Raw genomic sequence first — 24219 nt, 5'->3', positions numbered from 1 at the left:
AAAATGTAAAGAATGGGGTAGAGTGAGAGAGAGGAATTGGGGATGCAGATTCTATATTGCAAAAACATATACATATATAATTTATGTGTAATATATTATATTATATTAATTTCTTGAATTTGTTTGTTTTTGTTTCATTGTTAATTAAAATCTTTCTTTATATATATATGGGTAAAAAGACTAAATTATTCTTGAGTGATCTGATTTAACAAAAAAATCTAACTGGATTAGGTCTAAAGGACATAAAATGCAGCATTTTAAAAAATTATGTACAAAAGTCGTCAATTTTAAACATAAAAGACACCGCTTGAAAAAGGGTATAAAGATAAAGAACAAAATTTGAAATTCACTCTAATTTCTTCGCATTAACACGCCGTAACTTTAGTGTTGGTTGTTGCTGACGATGGTGACATTAGTGCTATTTATCATTGTTTCACGCCCACACCACAACGCGGGGCGCTTAATTGTAGTTTATATTTATTTTCTAGAGTAAACTGCCATTTTGGTCCCTGTGGTTTGGCCAGTTTTGCCACTTTAGTCCAAATCTCAAACTTATTACATCTGGGTCCCTGTGGTTTGCATTTTGTTGCCATTTTAGTCCAAAATTCAAAAAACCCATATTTTCATTGTTGCAACCTGTTTTTTTTGTCCTTTTCTGAAGGGGCATTTTGGTCATTTTGTCTGCCCAACTACCCACCCCACCCTCCTTTACTCTTTTAATAAATTAACACAAAATTAATTATGTATTATATATATATATATATATATATATATACATACAGACATTCACACACATACAGACCTTTTTGAGTTTATCAACATCCACCCCCAACCTCTCGATCTCCGACCAGCGGCGGCGCATGGTGACGACCGGCAACCCCTTTCCTCCTGCAAAACACCCCTAAACCCACTTCTACCTTATACCCTTCCAACCTCTCAATCCCTCTTGAATGCCACCACCGCCATATCAATAATCCATATCAATAATCATCATCTTCATCGGTTCTTCATCTTCAACCCCTTATCAACATACAAAATCAAATCATCATCATTTTCATCGATTCTTCATCTTCAATTCCTGTTACAGATCAAATCATCATCATTTAACCTAAAACCTAACAACAAACACCCACAAAGGGAACATATTTATTGCTGGCAAAAAAACCAGGGGATTTTGAAAGCTTATCATACATTTGGGAGGCGGAGAAGAATGGAGGTAACAGGGAGGCGGAGAAGAATCTCGGTTAAAAGGTCATCGTTGGACCCAATCAATGATCCAGATTGAGTCGATTTCTGATCGGAATCCTCCATCACTGAAAGACAGGTTGTAGGGGTGTTTTGGTTTTGGGTTTTCCTGATTTTGCTTCTGGTGTTCACCATTTTTTGCAAGTGATCGGAATCCTCCATCACTGAAAGACAGGTTGTGGCGGCGATGGTGTAAAGAGAGAGAGAGAAAGAGAGAGAGGTTGGTGATGGTGGCGGTGGTGAGAAGGGGAGGAGGTGGTGGTGGTGGTGGTGCATGTGGCGGTAGAGTGGTGGTGGTGGCGGCGCCGCGGCGGGCTGCAGATCCGGTGGTGGGGGTGTAGATGAGGGAGGAGATGAGTGGTTGTGGGTGTCGGTTTTGTAGATGAGGCCATCCTCCTTTGTGAATGTCTGTATATGTATACTTATAATATATATAATTAATTTTGTTTTAATTTATTAAAAGAATAAATTAAAATGACCAAACTACCCCTGCACACTAAAGGACAAAAAAGGGATCTTAAAACAGTCAAAAATGAGATATTTTGAGTTTTGGACTAAAATGGCAACAAAATGCAAACCATAGGGACCCAGATGTAATAAGTTTGAGATTTGGACTAAAGTGGCAAAACTGGCCAAACCACAGGGATCAAAATGGCAGTTTACTCTATTTTCTATATTTTAATGTGAGGGTCCATTGTGAATCTAGTAATCAATTTGAGTGAAGATGTATGGTCCCCGCAAGTAGTTAAGTTGGATCTGAAGCAGTCAGGTACGATTTATTACGCAAGTGTTATGAAGTAATCGATCGATTGGTTGATTGAAGTGAAGATAATATCTGTCAAGAACATGAAGATGGTCATGGTCCCTGCAAGTGAAGTTCAGTTGACGGAAGTCAAGTACGATTTAGGAGAAATCCAAGGTCATTACCCGTCGTTTTCTACGATAGAAATTGCTATGTTGGATCATGATATTGACCTCTACTTTGTGAACTGCAGCCCCACGTTTGACTGGATTATCTCTTAAGCTGTTTGCTACCTTGATCAATGCGCCTCTGGTTGGTTCTTTCATCATCGCTTACTTGAGACAGCAGAACAAAATGGATCAGGTCTCTCTCTCTCTCTCTATATATATATATATATAATATTTTTAGTTAGAAGTTGTAAAATATGTTCAATGCTATCATTTACAGATGCTAAGAAATACAGTGATACCAGAACCGCCAATGTTTAAACCCGAGTTTCCTCCTCCTCAAGGTTTTTACCAACATATTTTGAACTTGAAAACTCATGTATCTAACAACAATGAATATTGCTGATTTTGATTCTAGAACAAGAAGCTGGAGTGGTTCATCTTGAAGAAGATGGTAAACCACAAGATCGAGTTGAAGCGGCTTCTAGGTGTCTTCCACACCATCATCCTGCTACCACTTGGAATTCTGAATTCCGCTACTGGAAAATCCGTGACTATGCATACGCTTACAGGTCGGGCCTTACCACACCGTCAATGGTAGGTTCAGGTGTCCCCATGTTTCGGACGCTTGTTTAATTCTACTAAGAAACGTCGTCCACCTTAATTGAATAGGTTGCTGAGCATGTCATTTCAGCGGTGGAGGAATGCAAACCCCGAACACCTCTATTAATTTCTTTTAATCCTGAGGAAGTAAGAAAGCAGGCTGCAGCATCTACCCAAAGGTTTGAGGAAGGTAGTGTTGCTAATTTACAGTTTGACCAATGTATCAACCTTGCTACATGATTCATGCTCAATCTATATTTTCTCAACAGGAAATCCTTTGTCCATTTTGGATGGCATTTTCATGGCAGTCAAGGATGACATAGATTGCTATCCTCATCAATCAAAGGGTATGTATGTATATCTTTTAACTTCAAAGTTCATTTTCAGCCAAAATCACTTCATTCTTAAGATCAACAGGTGGCACAACATGGCTGCACGACATACGCCCTGTTACCAAGGATGGGGTTGCTGTATCTCGGTTAAGAAGCTGCGGTGTCATATTTGTTGGGAAGGCTAACATGCATGAGTTGGGCATGGGAGACACCGGAATGAATCCTCATCATGGGTGAGCTTTTCTTTCAAGTAACTATAAGAAACAAAATATATATGTGTATGTATTTATCTTGTTGCCATGACAGGACACCTCGAAACCCACATGACCCACAAAGGTATACTGGTGGATCTTCATCAGGCTCTGCAGCTATTGTAGCATCTGGAATATGTCCTGCTGCACTTGGATCGGATGCTGGAGGTTGTATTAATGTTGTGTTTGATTTTACTTATTGTTATAAGTTTCACACTCCTAGAAGTTTAATTTTAAATGCCAGGCTCCATTCGAATTCCTGCGTCCATTTGTGGTGTTGTGGGATTAAAGACTACCTATGGACGAACCGACACAACTGGGTGAATTTAACATTCGTCCTTTTATACCACTATAAATCACAACTATACTTTTGTAAACGTTAGTCATCTTTTACAGGACATTATGTGGGCCAGGGACTGTCGAGGTTATTGGACCAATAGCGTCAAGTGTTGATGATGTCATGCTGATGTAATTAGCTTGCTTCATCCTTAATATTCTTGTCTATAGTCATTTTATAAATTGTATCCTCATATTTTTTCATGACTGTATGTTAAAAACAGTTTTTATTGCTTTCTTCCCGTAGATATGCAGCGATGCTGGGATCCTCGCCTGCTGATAAAATCAGTTTAAGACCGGTGTGCTCTTGCTGTTGGATAATATTCATAAATCACCACTTTACTTTTTTGCACTACTTATTATATTAGCCTCCATTTTATGCAGCCCATCCCTTGCTTGCCAGATTTGTCATCAAATGTTGGCTTTCCAATGCGATTAGGGAAGTACACACAGGTGGTTTTTCGCCGCTCACTGCAGCAATATCCATTCTATCTTGAGGTGGCAAGATGTGTGGGTTGGGAAACCGGTCATATTTGAGTTCGGTCGGTCCAATAAACACTTGTTTGTCCAACTACTTTTAAAAAAAGGTTTTAAATAATTAAAGCATTAATTATTATCAAAGTAACTATTAAAGTCTAAAAAAACAATTTGGGATATTGTATGAATTAAAATAGACTTTAGACGACTTTCAACCTGTCAATGGGTTGGAATGGACATAATTTTATCCATTAAGGTCTTGAGTACTAAAATGTGTAAACCGCCCTTTCAGTGGTTTGATGATGTAAGCTCGCCTGACATATCTAGTATCTGTGGACAAGTTCTTACTTCATTATCAGAGATGCACGGGTGTGAAGTAAGTCTATATATGTACTCAAATGTTATTTCTTCCAGATTGTGATATTTGCTTTTGTTGAATTTAATTTTATCAAACCATGATCAAAGAAAGTGCATAGAGGTTCAATATCCTTTTTTTTGTGGTTCAAGATAGTAGAGATTACTATACCAGAGCTTCAACAGATGCGCTTAGCACAAGTCGTTTCATATGGTTGTGAATTGCTGTGTTCATTAGTGCCCCAATTCCAAAAAAGGTATTTCTAATTGTCTATTTCTAGTTGTCCAGTTCTTAATTTTATGTATAACTGCAGGAGGTTTCAGAAACTTGTTTGTTTGTTATCCATTCATCTCAGGTTTCAGAAACTTGCACTGGATAGTCGTATAAATTTGGCAGTTTGTCAGTCATTCACAGCCTCAGATTATGTTGCCGCCCAACGTCTTAGGTAACATGATGTTTTGTTATGTAGTAAACTTGATTTCTAGTGTCTGTAGTGATTTAATATGTTACAGGCGGAGATTGATGTATTACCACATGGAAATCTTCAAGAAGGTCGACATTATCGTGACCCCCTCAACTGGGTATTACAAGCTCAGCTATTAAATTAACTTAGTATATTTATTGATTATTTTCATGACCTTTTCATGACCTAGTTGTGTTATTTTCCAGCATGACTGCACCTACGATTCACCCAAGTGCACTTGATTGCGGTGAATCAGATCTGGAGGTTACAGGTAAGAAAAGATCTATGTATAGCAACTATGGCAAAATGAGATGGATCATAACCAATGGAATGTGTTGTTCAGGTAACCTAATGAAATTTGCAGTGACAGCAAATGTTCTTGGATTCCCAGCCATTTCTGTCCCTGTAAGTGATAAAAGTGAATTTATTATAAATGACCGGCTAACCTCCTCTCCTATGCAGTTAATATCGGTGATATATCGGTAAATATCAGTCAAAATATCGGTACCGATATTATCGGTGATATTGACCGATATAACCGATATATCACCGATATTTGACCGATACAACCGATATATCATCGATATTTGACCGATATATCACTGAATTATTGGTGTTAAATTGCTATATATATAAATTCTGCATTATATTAAAATTACCAATATAACCGATATATCACCGATATAACCAATATATCACCGATATTTGACCGATATAACCGATATATCACTGAATTATTGGTGTTAAATTGCTATATATAAATTCTGCATTATATTAAAATTACCGATATCCCACCGATATCTCACCGAGATAACCTATATTTCAAATATTGGTCCTTGACCGATATCCGATATTTTACCGCATTAACTGCATAGCTCCTCTCTAACAAAATGTTGTCTACCTAGGTTGGTTATGATAAGCAGGGACTTCCAATAGGCTTGCAGCTAATGGGAAGACCTTGGTGTGAAGCTACGATCTTGCGCTTGGCTGCTGCCATAGAGGTAAAACCCGAAGGCTTGACCCATCAACTTTAAGGTCAAATAAACCATTTATCATTCTGGACTTGTCATAAATTTAAAGATGATCATCTCAATGAAAGCCTATAAATAGTTAATTTGACCTTCAAAAGTCAAAGAGTAGACTAAACACGGAGACCGCCGCGCTGACTATTTTCATTTTCATTTTCAGCAACAATGGAATGAACCTAAGAGGAAGCCTGTAATATATTTCGACGTTACGAAGGGTAAGTGAGTAACAAGCTGGGGTTGTTGATCAGTGCTCAAGGATAACTTGATTTAAAACCATATGTTCAAAATGGTGAAACAGTTTGATACCATACTATGCAGTTAATATCGGTGATATATTTGACCGATATGACTGACACCGATATACCACTGAATTCTTAGTGTTAAATTGCTATATATATAAATCCTTCATTTTATTAATATTACCGATATCCCACCGATCTGATTCACCAAGAAAACCTATATCTCAAATATCGGTCGTTGACTGATATCTGATATTTTACCGCATTAACTGCATAGATACCATGGCATATAAATAAATTTATCTATTAAATTATTAAGTCTCTTGTAAAAGATTAACCATAAAATCACTAAAAGCATTTTAATATAATTGAAATTAATTTGTCATACAAAAGTAGCCATTAAGTTACTAGATTAATTCACATATAAAACCTATGTATCACATATAATACTTGTTTTATATTACACATATAACAATATACTAAATCAAAATAAAAAGTTGAAGCCTTAATTAGTTCACAATATCAGTGGTGTGTATTGAAATAAAATGTGCTATTTTCCTTTTAGTAAGCTTGTATAAAAGTTTTAAGTCAAAAAATAAATAGAACTAGTGGGATTCCGCGCTATGTAGCAGACTTTCTGTCAGTATCGATTTGCTTTGTTACAATACTGACACTTGGTATAGTAAGCGAAAGAGTCAATAGGATATTGACACGTATTTTACATCTACTAAAATCCACTGAAAAGAATATTGCACGTATCGGTTCGATTTGTCAGACAAAACCATAAAACGTATGCGACACCGATATCCATGTGTAAATGGTAGGCGGTTCGGTTCGTCAAAGTAAAGAACAAAAAAAATTAACTATACTTGGCGTGTTCAACTTTTATCGAATCGTAGATAAAAGTAAAAATATTGAAATAGTTATAGTATATTATTAAATAGTTATATTATATTATTAAAATGACGAAAAGGTAAACGTCACTTCATATATGAAAAAAAATCCTAAACCACATGGCAACTTTGATGACATGCGTTTTTGTGCTTCGATCATTTGTATATTATTATTCCTAATTCGGTTTTGAGTAATATTAAATTGAGACGTCTACAAAAATATGTATATCCAAATGGCATACTTGAAGTTTTATAAAAATATGGTATCTTAAAAGGTATAAGTGGAATGCAAAACAAGCTCAAAAGTAATTATATGAGTTAGTTATATTATAAGGAATGGTTGTGAGTGGTTTTGAGTGGAAGAGAGAGACAATGTCACTTATTTGTAGATATACGGGAAAAATTATTCACCGTTATAACTTTTTTAATATTTTTGAAAGTGGATGTGAGTAGAAGAAAGAGAAAAGGTAAGGATAAAGATATAAATATATATTATTTAATTAAAAAGAAAAAAATAGTAGGTTTTAGTGTAATTTTAGAAATTAGGATAAGAGATCAGATGTGAATGCTCTAACATGTATTTAAAATATCGACCAATGGGGTGGTGGTCCATTGGCAAAGGCAAAGCATTTAAAAACACCTAGGTTGGGAAGGGGAAGGTCTTGGGTTCAAGTCTCACAAATGATAGGGGATTAAAGAAATTAATCGTTCAAAAAAAGTGTATTTAAAATATCGACCTGATAAAAGAAATATTAAATTTATTCAAAAGACATTTTATGATTTTTTCAATTTTTTTCCGATGTTTAAATTTTTTTTTTTTTAAATTTTTATGACTCAAGACTCACTAACTAAGACCTAAACATCAGTTTCCCATCCCCACACTTAAACTGTACATTGCCCTCAATGTAGGATGGAAACCGACTCAAAAACTAAAAATAAATAAGAAATAAAAACAAAGGGCAAATTGGAAAGGACTTAGCTGGTTATAATAATGTAAGCTCCAAATCTCTCGTCCAATCCAGCTCGATCGTATAGCATTTCGGTCGCGATCGGCTTTGACTCTAACTAGTACACTCGATAAATGCCTGGAATTTGAACAACAGCTCCAAAATCACCCGAATGGAGATTGAGTACGGGTGGTACATCTTCAAACCTGCATAACCAAAAACAAGCAAAAACCCAAAGCAATACCAACTCTAAAATTGGGATCCTGTATTTCCAGGGTTGAATTTCATATTCCAATAAACCCCGTAATCGTAAAAAAGTGGGTTTTTTATCTATGGGCCTAGCAAAATAAAAATTGGGATAGGATCTCCCCCCCCCCCTAAAAATCGGACGTGAAAGTTTCCTTTCATCCGGCTAAAGTAGGTCAAATAAAGAAAAAAAGAAAAAGAAAGGAGTTCTCGCTTTCAGATTGTAGAAAACTCCAAAAGGATCTACTCCTTACTCAAGTTTTCAGTGAAAATCAAGCAAAACTTCATTGATTCTGTCTTCCTTATTATTTTTATTTAGATTTTATGAATTCTTTATTCAATTATGACATAAATGAAATGTGAAATTCTTGAGTAGTCTACTTCCTCTCTAATGATAGATGATAGATTAGTCATCGAATCCGAATATTCACTATTCGGAGTCGTAATTTAACGAAGAAGTCTTGTGGTATTACGAGGTCTTATTAAATAAAAAAAGGATGTTCTATAGAATGATTCCCCTTTTCAGTTGATTTTATTCACCGATTGACCAAACGAAAATATTAATAAATAATAAATTGTATGAACTTAGATAAATCAAATCAATTTCTATGCAACGATTCGCCCCAATCAATTTATCCATTGATAAAGACTGACTCAAAACTACTAACTTAGACTCATAGTACACAATAAACAACTCAATAAACAAATAAACACGAAAATACCTAAAACTACGATAAAGACTCAAAATCTACGAACTCTACAAAAAGAGATGTCAACTTTTCTAACACTTACGGAGGATCATGTAGATCCAGCTCACCTCCGTACCAAAACTCACGGGCTGTAGCACCATCATACCTATTACAACCCGCATTTCTCCAAACACCCTCATATCTCTCACAACCTCTCAACTCATCATCGGGCGGTTTGAATCTAGATGTATTCTTAATCTCTCCATCCCCACACTGAGCCTTGCTCAGTGCCTCTAGCTTAGATTCTAAACACGCCATTCTCTTCTCTAATTCTTCCATTCTTCTATCCGGTGGATCCCCACACTTTGGTCCTATCGCCTCCTCTAGACTAAAAACACTCACCACCTCTTTCTCATCTCTCTCATCTTTCTCACTCTCCCCCACCGACGCCACTGCCTCCACTTTATCATTCGACCCTCTCAAATTGGTAACCTTAAAAACTACCAATTCCTCACCCGCTCTAAGTGTGATAGTGCCTAAAAAGACATCTATAAGAGCTTTGGCTGTGTTCAAGAATGGTCGCCCTAAAATCAACAGTATGTTTTCATCAGCATCCATATCTAGTACTACGAAGTCCACTGGGAAGACAAACTTATCAACTTTCACTAACAAATTTTCTACAATCCCGCGGGGATACTTAATCGTCTTATCCGCTAACGATAGGGTCATACGAGTAGATTTCAAGTCACCAAGGCCTAGTTTCTCATAAATTGAATATGGCATCAAATTAATACTAGCACCAAGGTCGGCCAAAGCATGGTTTTGGACATCACCACCGAACAAACAAGGGATCGTGAAGGTTCCTGGGTCGGTTAGTTTCTCCGGTAGCTTATTCAAGACCACCACGGAACAACCTCCGGTTAATGGAGTGTTAGAAAACTCACCTATCCTATCCTTACGCTTGAGAAAGTCCTTAAGGAATTTGGCGTATTTGGGCATGGACTGTAAGGCTTCGATGAAAGGAAGGTTGATCTTCAATTGCTTGAACATTTCAAGAAATTGCCCATGTTCCTTAGCATATTTTTTATGCTTAAGGCGGCCGGGGTATGGGACGCGAGAATGATCAACTAATGGTGATGGTCTAACCCTTACCGGTTGTTTCTCTACACCTCTTCTCTACTTGAGGCTCCTCGATGTGTGCGGTACTTGTTGGGTCTAGCCTATGTTGCACCTTACCGGGAGTATCCATCTCTATTTCCTCATCTACCTCTTCCTCATCCTCTATCTCTACGCTCTCTCGAACTACCTCTCCTAAACTCTTTCCACTACGGGTGGTGATTGCTTTTACGGAATGGTGAGCCGGGTTAGTTGTAACTGCTTAGCTATATCACCTACTGTCCTTTGAAGATCTAAGAGCGCGGATTGTTGATTTTTAAGTTGAAGCTCTTGATTTTTAATTATCTGCTCTTGATTTTTAGTGAAGTTACCAAATTCGGTTAAAGTTTTCTGAGTAACCTGATCTCTCACCATCAACTGAGGAAACATCTCCTCAATCCTACTTATACTACCCTCTGAACCCTTACCACTACCTTGACCCTCTTGATTTGACCCCCCACTAGCAAACTGACCCCCTAAACCTGAACCACTAAACTGACCTCCCTGACCTGAACCACTACTAGTGTATAGACCGGGCCCCCTATTTTGATACTAACCTGATGGAAAACCTGGAGGATTACCGGAAGAGCGGAAACCACTATTATTGCCACTAACACGCTAGTTAGAGTTATAATTAGAATTATTGAAAGCATTCGTGGGACCCCTAGACTGACCGGCTATAAACTCTACCTACTCGAGTGTAAGTATGGGACAATCTATTGTATCGTGGCCTCCCCTACAAACCTCACACCTATCAACCTTCTTCTTAATCTCATTCAGCTCTTGTTTGAGACCCTCTAGAGCAGCAGCTACCGATGAATCCAAGCAAACTTGGTTTACCCCTCGAGTGGCCGAGGAGGTAGTCACAGGAATGGAAGTCCTGCTGGTACTGCTATAGTCCATATTAGAATGGGCGAAACTCTCAAACAAATCATTACACTCGTTAACTGTCTTCTTACCCATAAGTTGCCCTCCAGCAGAAGTGTCGAACCGGGCTTTGATCTCGGGGGTGAGACCATTGTAAAACTTTTCAACGAGTGCTCAATCCGATAAACCATGCTGAGAACGACGAGAAATCAGAGTTTGGAAACGCTCCCAGGCCAGGTAATAAGGCTCATCAGGCTCCATCCGGAACGAATGGAACTGATCACGTAGACGAGATACTTTGGCAGGTGGGAAATATTTAGCTAAGAAAGAATCTAGTAAACCTGCCCAGGTGATGAAAGTTCCCGCTGGCTGCGAATCGAACCAAACGGCTGCGCGGCTAGTGAAAGTAAATGGGTGATTCGGTTAATGTGGGCGAGAGCATCCTCATCATCACAGCCATGGAATTGGCACGAATTAGTGATGGCCGTCATTAGGATGGAATCTGCCAGGACCTATCATTAGTAATGTTGGGAAGGGTGATGGGTGCATTAGCACCGGTGAAACCGGTGGTGGCTTGCTCGTAAACGGTTCGATTGGCCATTTGAACTGCGGGTGGCGGGCTCGGAGGACGGGTGGGTGGTGGGGAATTATGTGGTGACGGCTTCGGTGTAAAGTCGAAGGCTGGTGGTTTAGAGTTGAGAGTAGAGCCAGAAGGGGCGAAGTGTGAATACGAAGAAGAACTAGAAGAACTTACCTCGGACGAAGACGAGAAAGAAGACTTGATCGTAAGTGTAACACCCCAAAAACGGGTTTGGTAACCAAACCACATTAATATTAATGATGGGTAAAATACCGTTAGTGGTGGAAATTTACCCGTTAAATATTAGGATTTAAATACATAAATCTAAATTAATTAAAAGGAGGATAAATATTTTGAGAAAACAAAGTATATAAAAAGGCCCGAGTTAACGGGACTTAAAATAAAACGGGTTAGGTAACACCCCAAAAATATATAGGTTTTATATATATATTAAATAGCGGGTATAAATGAAATGGAAATAACTAGGAATAAATATTCTAGTTAGTTACAAGTCTTGTAGTAATAGGGAAGTTGATTAAAAACACCTAAAATAAAACTTGACAATAGTTGGGGGGCCAAAGGTGATAAAAATTGAAACTAGTTTTATTAAAACAATAACTAAAATCCAAAACACACACTTGGTGTGTGTGTCAGGATCGAAGAAAACACAGGGGCGACCAAAGCTCCCCTCACAAACCCTAGTTCTTGCTTTTTCATCAAATTGAAAGGGTAAATCGGCTCCAAATCGAAATCCAAACTCAGAATAGTGATCACCTTCGTGAAAGGATCATAAGGTATGCCTAATTTTGCTATTTAGTTTCACCTTGAGTTCTAGGTGAAAACATGAAATCGAAATTTTAGCTTGCATGATCAAAGTTTGGATGAAATTAGGAATGAGTTTATGTCTAGGAGTAAACCCTAGTCATTTACTTGTTTAATTGATGTTCATAATTGTGCTCCAAGTGAGTTGATTTTATGTCTAGGAGTAAACCCTAGTCATTTACTTGTTTGGATGATATAGTGCTCCAAGTGAGTTAATTTTGGTTAATTGGAAATTTAAACACCCTAATTGAAGCGCCATTTTAATCATTTGGAGCACTGTTCCAAGGCAAGGTTTACATCAACGGACTCGTATCGTCGTTCTAATAAAAAACCCTAAAAAATTTGTTTGTAATTTGGAAAAAAGCTTAACTCCGTTAAGTTTTTTTAACGGGGGACCATTGTAGGAAAAATAGGTGAAAGGTGGGACTGGTGGGGGGAATATCCTAAGGTAGGATTATTAATGGCTAATAAGGTCTAGGTGAGATTATTACAGGGCAATTCCCCTTTAATTGATGTTCATAATTGTGAATTCATGATCACCCGATTATGTGCTAAATGGGTTTTGTAGAAACATGATGAACCCTAGAATCATAATGGTTAAATTGTGTTAATAGAACTCCCTGAAGTTAGATTTGGGATTTAAGTGTTGATTAGACACAAAAAAAATTGGAAAAAGGTGTGAAACTTGGTAGAAATAACTAGTTATGAACTACTTTGTAAATGTGTAAAAAAATTATGCCAACTAGGTGTTTGTTAAAATGCCTAAGTGAAATCGCGCGTCTACTCAGTTGTAAGTAGAACTTGAATTGATTAGGTATCCATAGGAATGCCTAATAACATGAAAAAAGGGGTTTCATTTATAGATGAAAACCCGTAGATGTTGTCCAATGAATAAAGTGTTTGATAATGTGCCTAAGTGAGTCTTGTGAACTTGTTAGTGCATTTATATATGTCAATTGGTGATTTGACTTTTAAAAAGTCAAACCGACCTATAACAGAGATCAATAAGAAAAGTAGTAAAAATATTCATAAGGGGTGAAGGTCATGATCTTCAATGACTAATCTAACCATCTTGTGGAAATTATATGACAGTTTGACGCCTGACAAGCTAGGTGGAAGCTTGGAAAGGAAGCGGGTCAAACGGATCAAATACGCGGAGAAGAGCAAAAACGGATGCAAGGTAAGTAAATCTTACAAATCTTAGAATAGAATTACAACATAAAGTATGTTTGGTAATTTTCATAGATTTTTCTAAAGTTGTTCGACAAGGTTTTCGCGGATGTTTTGTCAATAAATTAGTTGTTGACAGCAATAGTTCCGCTACTTATAGAAATTATTTCGAGGTCTTAACCATCGAGTTTTGACACAATATTTGACCAGAAGTTGGTTTACAACATAAAGGATGTTTAGTAATTTTTATAAAGTTGTTTGACGAAGTTTTTGCGGATGTTTTGTCAATAAATTAGTTGTTGACAGCAACAGTTCCGCTAGTTGCAAAAATTATTTCGAGGTCTTAACCATCGAGTTTTGACACAATATTTGACCAGAAGTCGCCTTACAACATAAAGGATGTTTAGTAATTTTTATAGATTTTTATAAAGTTGTATGACGAGGTTTTCACAGATGTTTTGTCAATAAATGAGTTGTTGACAGCAACAGTTCCGCTACTTGCAGAAATTATTTCGAGGTCTTAACCATCGAGTTTTGACAAGATATTTGACCAAAAGTTGGTTTACAACATAAAGGATGTTTACTAATTTTTATAGATTTTTGTAAAGTCGTTTGACGAGGTTTTCGCGGATGTTTTGTCAATAAATTAGTTGTTGATAGCAACAGTTCCGCTACTTGCAGAAATTATTTCGAGGTCTTAACAATCGATTTTTGACACGATATTTGACCAGAAGTTGGTTTACAACATAAAGGATGTTTAGTAATTTTTATAGATTTTTTTAAAGTTGTTCGACGAGATTTTCGCGGATGTTTTATCAATAAATTAGTTGTTGACAGCAACAGTTCCGTTACTTGCCGAAATTATTTCGATGTCTTAACTATCGATTTTTGACATGATATTTGGCCAGAAGTTGTTTAACAACATAAATAATGTTTAGTAAGTTTTATACATTTTAGACGTAAGCCTTTTTGGGTCAAGTGCCTATAAACGGGTCTTTTCCGTAAAACAACCAACCGAAGTGTAGAATCCTTGAAAATTGGTCAAATATACTAAATCCACCACGAGTATAGTTGTGGTGAAATGTAAGTAGATAATTCAAAGTTGGGAAAATGATGGGTGAAAAGAATGAGCGAAATTTAAACTTAAAAGTTTAAATTCTCTAAACGGGTCAAAACGAATTACGCGCATAATTTGGGTATTGGTTGCGTAATTCACAAAAGTTTCAAATCTGAAATAAAGATTTTGAGTTAAATACTTTGGTGTATGATTTATGATTAACTAGAAACAAGTGTGTGATTTTATAGTCAAACGGGTCGAATAATGATATAAAGGATTTATAAGCCAATAGCTTATAATTCAGATTTTTATGCAAACCGAGGTGATAAACGGGTCCGTAATTTAATTACGGATGCGTGGGAAAGAGAATTACGCAATACAGACTTGTAGATAAAAAGTTAGGGTAATTTGAAGTTTGTTACTTTTTGTAAAAAAATGGAGCTGGGAAAATATGCAGGTCCAGAGAATGGACCCGCTGGAAAACAGACTCCCCCGCGGCACGTGAGGGGATGAGTGAATGCTGGTGCGACACGCGGGGCCTGTCGCGGCCCGTGAACGAATTAAAGAAATCTCTCGCGTGGCGCGAGAGACTCAGATCTGAATTTTTATTTTTGATTTCTTTTATTTGATATTGGAACTTGTTTATTCTTGTTTCTATGATTATCAAAACTAACTTTTAAGTTGGTTTTGACATTAGGTGAATGTCGTTAACATCCGGATGCTGATCAAGCGACGAAGTGAACCGAACACATACATAATGAAGCTTCCGCGATATCTTTCTTTTGTTTAGTTTAAAAATGAAAGTTGTAAACACTTGATACTATATTTTGAATACTCTAATTTTGTATGAACGTTAACTTGTCAAGTTTTTGAAAGGTCGCATTTTTACATAAAGTGCGTATTTAATATTATAATTGTACTAAAATGAGACGGGTCTTACAAGTTGGTAATCAGAGCTCATGGTTAAAGAATAAAGTGTGTTCGGTTCGAGACTTGATCGCAAATCCAGTAAGTATATTTATATAAAGTGTGTTCGGTTCGAGATTGTAAACAACACATAGGGTCATTGTGTAATACACGTTACCCTAATTAAAATTATTGGTATAGTTAACGAAATCACGTGCGTTGACACATGTAGTAGAAAGCCTCGTATTATAATACGGGCAATTATTGATGTCGACATTACTAATTGTGTGAATATTTTAGCTGAAGGACTCTCGCATCTGAAGATGACGAGAGTTGAACGAATTGCGGACATGACGGAGGAACGGTCCGAAGTATGATGAGCAGAGCATACTCATCAAGGACCTAAATCGCGTAATGATCGCGAACAAGGTTAACGACATGGAAAGCCCGTTAGGGCAAGCATTACTAGGTGCACGTTTAAATTAATCGCACAAATAGTAATATGCAACAGACACGTAGAGAATGACGGTTGCATATATAGGATAAAACTTGGAAAACCTGAATAGGATATCTATTCAGGATGAAGTTCCCAGGACCAGTTAAGTAGAAATAAGTGTTATTCACGATGATGAATAATAAAACAATAACGAAACTAGTTTATGTGGAAACTTGGACGGAAGTAACTATCCAAGTGTATATTCTCAATACGGATACTATTGAGAAGAGTAACGATCACACTAACAAATGTGATTATATAACAGCTTGATAGAAAAGAAAAACTTTTTATACGTTCAAGTGCAAAACGAGTAAAACTAATGATTGTTGTTTAGCAATTAAATAAAGTTTTACTAAATGGAATCAAAGATATAGAAAGAATAAAGGTGTTACTTACATGGGGTGTAATGTGAAAATTATAAAAAGGTCATGTGTACCATGTGTTGATCGCTTACTCTGGCCAAGTAAGTAGTGAACACATGATACCATGAACTTCTTATGATGGACACATTCACATCCGATGTAGTAAGGACGGGGTGAATGGGACGAATTTAAAAGGTACCCAAATGAATCAAACAAGTAAGATGTTTGATAGTAAACGTAAACGCAAGTCGGATGACGGGAACGTATTACGTTAGAATAACGAGCCCGAGAGAAGGGACAAAGATTAAAGTAAATGAAAATACAGGCCGACTAATAGGAATGCTAAGGCATAGAGATAAAAGTTTGACTGTCATAAGTGATGAAATTCACACTGATAAGTCAAATGAATTAAATAAAGAATAAAGGACTTAACTGAATAAAAGCGATGGATTTCGCTAAGATGACCAAATAAATTAAAACGACGTCTAAAACCATATAAGAATGGTTACTTGATGATGACCTCGGTAAAGATACCCGATGGATGGGTAGGATTTTAAGTGAACGCGTAAACCAAGAGACGGGAACGCGGTTGGAAAGTCAAAAGACTCGGAATGAGAGTTATGACTAAAAGACAAGATTTTGCAAACATAAATTTTAACAATTACGTTCAACCATTTCAAAGTTGGACGGGTCGAATAAAGAACGAAGTTTGATACTCATAAGTGATGAAATTTCACCCAAAATGAGCCAAATGAGTTAATTAAGGAATAACGCTTGATATAGTAAGGAAAACGCAAACCGGTGAAACCGGAAAGCTAAAAAAACATTAAGATAAAAGAACCCGGGCAATAGGTTGTAAAGAGATATAAGTATGAACCGAGAAACGGTAAGTGTAGAACAAACCGACGTGTAAATGACGTAAGAAGTCATAAAGTCGGAAGATTAGTCCGGAAGTAAACGAATGAAGCCTTAGACTACGGTCAAGGTCAACTAAATTTCGAAAGTGAAAATAAATGATTCCAAAAATAACAAGGAGTGCCTCGACACCAGATATGTACATATATGTACATTGAATAAAGACACGAATAGAATATGATCTACGGGATCATCATAACCTACGGGATTAAAAGTAGTGATAAGGTTTACGGGACCAAAAAGACCCTAGGGTCAGAAATAGAAAGAAACGAATTGTAGGGTCTCACCTTAAAAAAAAAAGTGGAAATCTAAAGAGATAGTCTACAAAACTAAGTGAAAGAACCTACGGGTTATTTGGGTAAAGCGTGGAAAACTGGTTACAGTTCTCCATGTAAAATAATAACGGTCAGGAATAAAACTTAGACGGAAATTCCTAAACATGAGAGAAAAAGTCGTAAGACAGAGAAAACGTAAACTAAAAATTTAGTTTTTAGTCAAAAGCAATGTTTTAATAAACATAAGTAGTATGAGGGTATTTAGATAATCTTAAACACACATAAGGCCGGAGATGGCAAAATAGTATACCCGGATGACGGGGTATGAAGTGGCGGCGACTAATTAGTCAAGCCGGTAAAACTACTCAAAGTTAGGAAAATGTCATGACAGATACAAAGAGCTTGTTAATATAAGACAAGCGCGGGATAAACATGTTAACAGACTGATGAGACTAAGTGGTCAAGTGACAACTCGGTCAATAAAGATAAATGATATAAGCTGAGAGTAACGGCCCGCAAGGCCTTACACATGAAAGACGTACACATCACTATAAATGAAAACGTTAGATCGAAAGGAACGAATGAATGTCTTGATAACGAAACTAAGTTCGTTTAGTCTAAATTAATAGAACTACATAAATAAGGTTTCGGGGACGAAACCTCTGTAAGGGGGGTAGACTTGTAACACCCCAAAAACGGGTTTGGTAACCAAACCACATTAATATTAATGATGGGTAAAATACCGTTAGTGGTGGAAATTTACCCGTTAAATATTAGGATTTAAATAAATAAATCTAATATAATTAAAAAGAGGATAAATATTTTGAGAAAACAAAGTATATAAAAAGGCCCGAGTTAACGGGACTTAAAATAAAACGGGTTAGGTAACACCCCAAAAATATATAGGTTTTATATATATATATATATATATATATATATATATATATATTAAATAGCGGGTATAAATGAGATGGAAATAACTATGAATAAATATTCTAGTTAGTTACAAGTCTTGTAGTAATAGAGAAGTTGATTAAAAACACCTAAAATAAAACTTGACAATAGTTGGAGGGCCAAAGGTGTTAAAAATTGAAACTAGTTTTATTAAAACAATAACTAAAATCCAAAACACACACTTGGTGTGTGTGTGTGTGTGGATCGAAGAAAACACAGGGGCTACCAAAGCTCCCCTCACAAACCCTAGTGCTTGCTTTTTCATCAAATTGAAAGGGTAAATCGGCTCCAAATCGAAATCCAAACTCAGAATAGTGATCACCTTCGTGAAAGGATCATAAGGTATGCCTAATTTTGCTATTTAGTTTCACCTTGAGTTCTAGGTGAAAACATGAAATCGAAATTTTAGCTTGCATGATCAATGTTTGGATGAAATTAGGAATGATTTTATGTCTAGGAGTAAACCCTAGTCATTTACTTGTTTAATTGAGGGAAATTGGCCTGTAATAATCCCACCTAGACCTTATTGGCCATTAATAAACCACCTCAGAATATTCCCCCCAACAGTCCCACTTTTCACCTATTTTTCCGATAATAGTCCCCCGTTAAAAAAAACTTAACGGAGTTAAGTTTTTTTTTTTCAAATTACAAACATATTTTTTAGGGCTTTTGATCAGAACGATGATACGAGTCCATCGATGTAAAACTTACTTCGAAATGGTGCTCCAAGTGAGTTGATTTTGGTTAATTGAAAATTTAAACACCCTAATTGAAGCATCGTTTTAATCATTTGGAGCACTGTTTCGAGGCAAGGTTTACATCAATGGACTCGTATCGTCGTTCTAATAAAAAACCCTAAAAAATCTGTTTGTAATTTGGAAAAAAGCTTAACTTCGTTAAGTTTTTTTAACGGGGAACATTGTAGGAAAAATAGGTGAAAGGTGGGACTGGTGGGGGAATATCCTAAGGTGGGATTATTAATGGCTAATAAGGTCTAGGTGGGATTATTACAGGACAATTCCCCTTTAATTGATGTTCATAATTGTGAATTCTTGATCACCCGATTATGTGCTAAATGGGTTTTGTAGAAACATGATGAACCCTAGAATCATAATGGTTAAATTGTGTTAATAGAACTCCCTGAAGTTAGATTTGGGATTTAAGTGTTGATTAGACACAAAAAATTGGAAAATGGTGTGAAACTTGGTAGAAATAACTAGTTATGAACTAGTTTGTAAATGTGTAAAAAAATTATGCCCACTAGGTGTTTGTTAAAATGCCTAAGTGAAATCGCGCGTCTACTCGGTTGTAAGTAGAACTTGAATTGATTAGGTATCCATAGGAATGCCTAATAACATGATCTTCAACGACTAATCTAACCATCTTGTGGAAATTATATGACAGTTTGACGCCTGACAAGCTAGGTGGAAGCTTGGAAAGGAAGCGGGTCAAACGGATCAAATACACGAAGAAGAGCAAAAACGGATGCAAGGTAAGTAAATCTTACAAATCTTAGAATAGAATTACAACTTAAAGTATGTTTGGTAATTTTCATAGATTTTTCTAAAGTTGTTCGACAAGGTTTTCGCGGATGTTTTGTCAATAAATTAGTTGTTGACAGCAATAGTTCCGCTACTTATAGAAATTATTTCGAGGTCTTAACCATCGAGTTTTGACACAATATTTGACCAGAAGTTGGTTTACAACATAAAGGATGTTTAGTAATTTTTATAGATTTTTATAAAGTTGTTTGACGAAGTTTTTGCGGATGTTTTGTCAATAAATTAGTTGTTGACAGCAACAGTTCCGCTAGTTGCAAAAATTATTTCGAGGTCTTAACCATCGAGTTTTGACACAATATTTGACCAGAAGTTGCCTTACAACATAAAGGATGTTTAGTAATTTTTATAGATTTTTATAAAGTTGTATGACGAGGTTTTCGCGGATGTTTTGTCAATAAATGAGTTGTTGACAGCAACTAGGGGTGAGCAAATTAACCACCATAACCGATAACCGAACCATAACCGACATAACCGAACCACCAATAACCGATAACCAATATAACCAATGGTTATGGTTATGAAACTTTGTATAACCGCTCAATTGGTTATGGTTATGGTTATGAAGCTCTGGTTAACCGAATATAACCGAAACCGAACCGAAGTTGTAATGTTAACTTTATATAACAGATTTGTGTATTACAAAATCATATAGAGGGTTTTTACTAAGATAAAAGTATGTTAGTAGCAAAATGTTCTTGACGTAGATGTCATTTATTTTGATAAAGAACTAAGGTGTTATGGCCATAATTGTTTTTGTTTGAGAATTGTCTTATTAAAAAGAACTCTAAATCGGTAGTTTAACCAAAAAGTTTTGTAACGCCCTGCGTTTTCAAACATCCTACATTTAGAAACCTTACGTGAAATTCTATCTTTGGAAATCTTGTGTTCTTATAACCATTCTTTCATCGTAATCGTTGTAAAATACGGAACTTGCTTCGTAAATAAAACTTGTACATTACACTTTTTACCTAGTTAAATCATGTTTTATTTCATATTTCACCTTGTTACAAGTTAGGGGAAACATTGTTGCATATTATTACACAACTTAATTAACAAAATTACTCATTATAATGTTTTAAAAAAATAAAAAAAAATAAAGAAATATGGCAGCCCAATTCAGCAAAATTCAGCCCCATATAGTTGGGTTTTGTGGGCTAGTTTCAAGGTGTAACCCCTTCTAAACACTTCCAAAGCCCAACCCATTGAAACCCTAATCCTTCCCCCTATAAATACCACTTATAACCAGCCTCTCTACCACTTTTGCAACCCTAAAAACTCACAAAACATCCACCAAACCGTAGCTGAAAGCAAGGGTTCGAGTAGATTGATACCCCTTCACGAAAATGAGCATAACTCACTCAATTCTTATCCGATTCACTCGATTCTTTTTCCTACTTGCTTGTATAATCATGGGGTTCGATTCCTAGACTTGTCCTTGGAGAAATCAGACCTGGAAATGCCCCGAAATAGTCCATAAACTTTCTGTTTGTTTTTATGTTCATCAAAAACTTGTTTAAACCTATGCAACTTGTGTCTAACACATCTCATACCTATGTCCTAATGCTTACAACTTATCCCATGGTTGGTTAAGCTTAAAAACAAGGTTGAGACATTTAAAATCAGAGGATTAAACCTCATAAACTTGGTGTTTTGTTTAGGGTTTTTAACCCACAAGTCATGTCAAACTTTGTCTTTGATACATGAGTGATTATGGAACAACTTGGGTTGTCCAAACATACAATCTTCACATGATTTGATGATTTCTCTTAGTTAGTGTGTATATTTCTTATTCTTTATTGTATGTTCATGACCCTCCTTGGTTGTTTTTTTTACATCAAGTGTAGTGGTGAACACATAGAGGTGCCTAAATGGAAGACTTGATCTTCCTACCTCCTACATGACTTCTATGACATTTAGAGGTACCAAAATGAAGATTTTAATCTTCTACCTCATGCTTGAACTATTGGACATATATTATATAACCTAAATATATTATTCGAATAATCGAATCTTTGATGATGAACTAGTGTTCATATGTCGGGGTACTAGATTACATCATCCTAGACTATGATAACTTGTCACGATTCTAATGGAACCTTGTTCCATGAAAACATCTAAACTCCTTCGAGTTTCCTAGTGTCAAGAACAAGCATCATATATACTAAATGATTATTTTCCATGTTATTCTCATATCTTATTTTTATGTTGTTTTAAACACCGAATCTCGACTCTAAACATACTTGAACCTTAACCCTTATACATTCGGACTCTAAATCTCTACTCGTCAACAATTGGATAATCGGAAAACATATGCAAACTTTGTGAGTATACTCGTACTTTTCCCCTTTTACTTTTACCACTTTTGGGGTGTAACATGTTTACCTATTGAAACTTACACATGAACTTTTGTCTAAACACATGAACATTCCTATAACATGCTTGTATATGTGATGGCTTGATACTTTAAATTTGGGTGATTCTTATGTGTTGAACTTATCATTAACTTCGTACGAGCCAAACCTTGACATATGTAGCGCTATAGGATTAACGACCCGCCTCTTCTGAAACTTTGGTTATGTCATGAGCAAGTTGCGTTTTCTTGGTTTGATATGTTAGACACATGCCATATTTAATGTTTATCTTGAATCGCATGCTTGCTATGAGGAATTGTTCACACTTTTATCTTATGCTATGTATGTACCAAACTTGTATACTCGCCTTTGCTTTTGCATTGAACTTTATTTTAAACATGTTACAGGTTGAGGATGATGATGCTATGAAAAGAAGTAGCGTTGATGCCTAGATACACATATAGACGTTTAGGTTTAATATGTTGTATAAATTTTGATTATGTTGTTATGTATTTCCTTTGAACTTGTTGTTATTCGTATTTCTTGTATTGTTGACAATTTACTTATGAAATGAAACCAGTTTATTAAATATTGTCACAAATAGCGTTATGAAGTCTCTTGCAATCTTCACACTTCGTCTCATCCCGATGTTTCCGCCATTGGTTGGGGTGTGACAGATTGGTATCAGAGCCATAACTATAGGGAATTAGGAAAAGTAGGAATGCTTTAGCCTAGTCTATAGTTTTAGAACCTTATTCGTATGCTTTGCTTGGGCTACTACATGATACTTTATTTGTTACTTATTTATGCTCTTTTAAACATGTATGTTACTCATGTGTAATATTCGACATGTTATTCTTACGCATTAATGCTTGTTTTATTATGTGTTAACACTTGTTTCGTTGTTCGATTCTTTATGTGTTATTCTTGACATATTTCTCTATGTGTTAATACTTGTTTTATTTCATTATTTAAGTATCATCCTTGAGATGCTTTCTTATGTGTTTATACTTGTTTGTGTATCTCCTTCGACATACACTTCCCTCATGCATTTTACTCGATTATTCTAATCCGACAACACTCATATTGTACAAATGAGACGAATTCACCAAAATAGGCGTGAAACCCACAATTTGGTGAACGACTCTCAATCTACCTATTCTTTTTTTTTACATGAGATATCGCGATTAAGCTAGGAGTGAAATCCACATCTTAATGGTAAATCTCAAATTTCAAGTTCTAGTGGACCCTCGTCAACACGTCGAAATTAAATTTTGACCCGACGAGTACCAACCACACTTAGGATACGAAATCGTCAAGTTAGGGGTGAAACCCACACCTTGTCGACTAGTTCCACTCCTTGGCATTTTTTTCATAAATCCCGCCAAGTCTCGAAATTTCGATTGATTTGGGACATGTAGTAACCGGAAGGGTAAATACCGTTAACTGACTTGTCGGCGAGAGTATTTTACCTATTAGGCCAAAACATGCTCCTCAAATTCAAAAGACTTTTCGACCACTTTGGTTAGTCAAAGTTCCGTTTTGGAACACTCCAAACTTTGGTCAAACATGTGTTTCTATTGTTCATTTTATACGATGCAAGCTTTCAACCTCGAGTTTACCTTTGATTTCTCTTTTCACACGCACAACATATCGAACCTTTTCGATACACTTATATACGCATGATTTTCATATAATTTAAATTCATATTCCTTGTAACAACTAGTGGAGATG

The 24219-nt window shown here is 36.1% G+C and overlaps 2 protein-coding genes across 2 annotated transcripts; one reads left to right on the top strand and one right to left on the bottom strand.

Annotated features, from left to right (window-relative positions):
• Positions 1-2005: 2005 nt before the first annotated feature.
• On the top strand, positions 2006-6384 carry LOC110873085 (fatty acid amide hydrolase). The gene is made up of 20 exons (XM_022122014.2): positions 2006-2164; positions 2241-2350; positions 2435-2498; positions 2573-2751; positions 2827-2947; positions 3027-3104; positions 3175-3322; positions 3396-3508; positions 3585-3660; positions 3737-3808; positions 3924-3975; positions 4061-4129; positions 4446-4529; positions 4661-4764; positions 4864-4953; positions 5021-5089; positions 5178-5242; positions 5315-5376; positions 5877-5972; positions 6160-6384. Exons 1-20 carry the CDS (start codon positions 2092-2094, stop codon positions 6220-6222), a joined length of 1788 nt encoding a protein of 595 aa, XP_021977706.1. The 5' UTR covers positions 2006-2091; the 3' UTR covers positions 6223-6384.
• A 1812-nt stretch (positions 6385-8196) lies between these two features.
• On the bottom strand, positions 8197-10012 carry LOC110870188. Its single transcript, XM_022119388.1, has 2 exons — positions 9117-10012; positions 8197-8284 (listed from the first exon to the last, which is right to left on the bottom strand). The coding sequence occupies exons 1-2, from the start codon at positions 10010-10012 to the stop codon at positions 8197-8199; spliced, it is 984 nt and encodes a 327-aa protein (XP_021975080.1).
• Between the last annotated feature and the right edge of the window lie 14207 nt (positions 10013-24219).

The sequence above is a fragment of the Helianthus annuus genome, chromosome 16 (assembly GCF_002127325.2).
Source record: "Helianthus annuus cultivar XRQ/B chromosome 16, HanXRQr2.0-SUNRISE, whole genome shotgun sequence".
NCBI lineage: Eukaryota > Viridiplantae > Streptophyta > Magnoliopsida > Asterales > Asteraceae > Helianthus > Helianthus annuus.
Note: the sequence above shows the minus strand (reverse complement) of the source record. Positions and strands in the feature narration are given on the sequence as shown.

Coding starts and splice junctions, on each gene's coding strand:
- LOC110873085 (XM_022122014.2), top strand. CDS start 2,092: ATGAAGATGGTCATGGTCCCTGCAAGTGAAGTTCAGTTGACGGAAGTC. Junction 2,948..3,026: donor TACCCAAAGGTTTGAGGAAG/GTAGTGTTGCTA, acceptor TTTTCTCAACAG/GAAATCCTTTGTCCATTTTG. Junction 3,661..3,736: donor GGACGAACCGACACAACTGG/GTGAATTTAACA, acceptor CATCTTTTACAG/GACATTATGTGGGCCAGGGA.
- LOC110870188 (XM_022119388.1), bottom strand. CDS start 10,012: ATGCCCAAATACGCCAAATTCCTTAAGGACTTTCTCAAGCGTAAGGAT. Junction 8,285..9,116: donor CTGGATCTACATGATCCTCC/GTAAGTGTTAGA, acceptor TTGGTTATGCAG/GTTTGAAGATGTACCACCCG.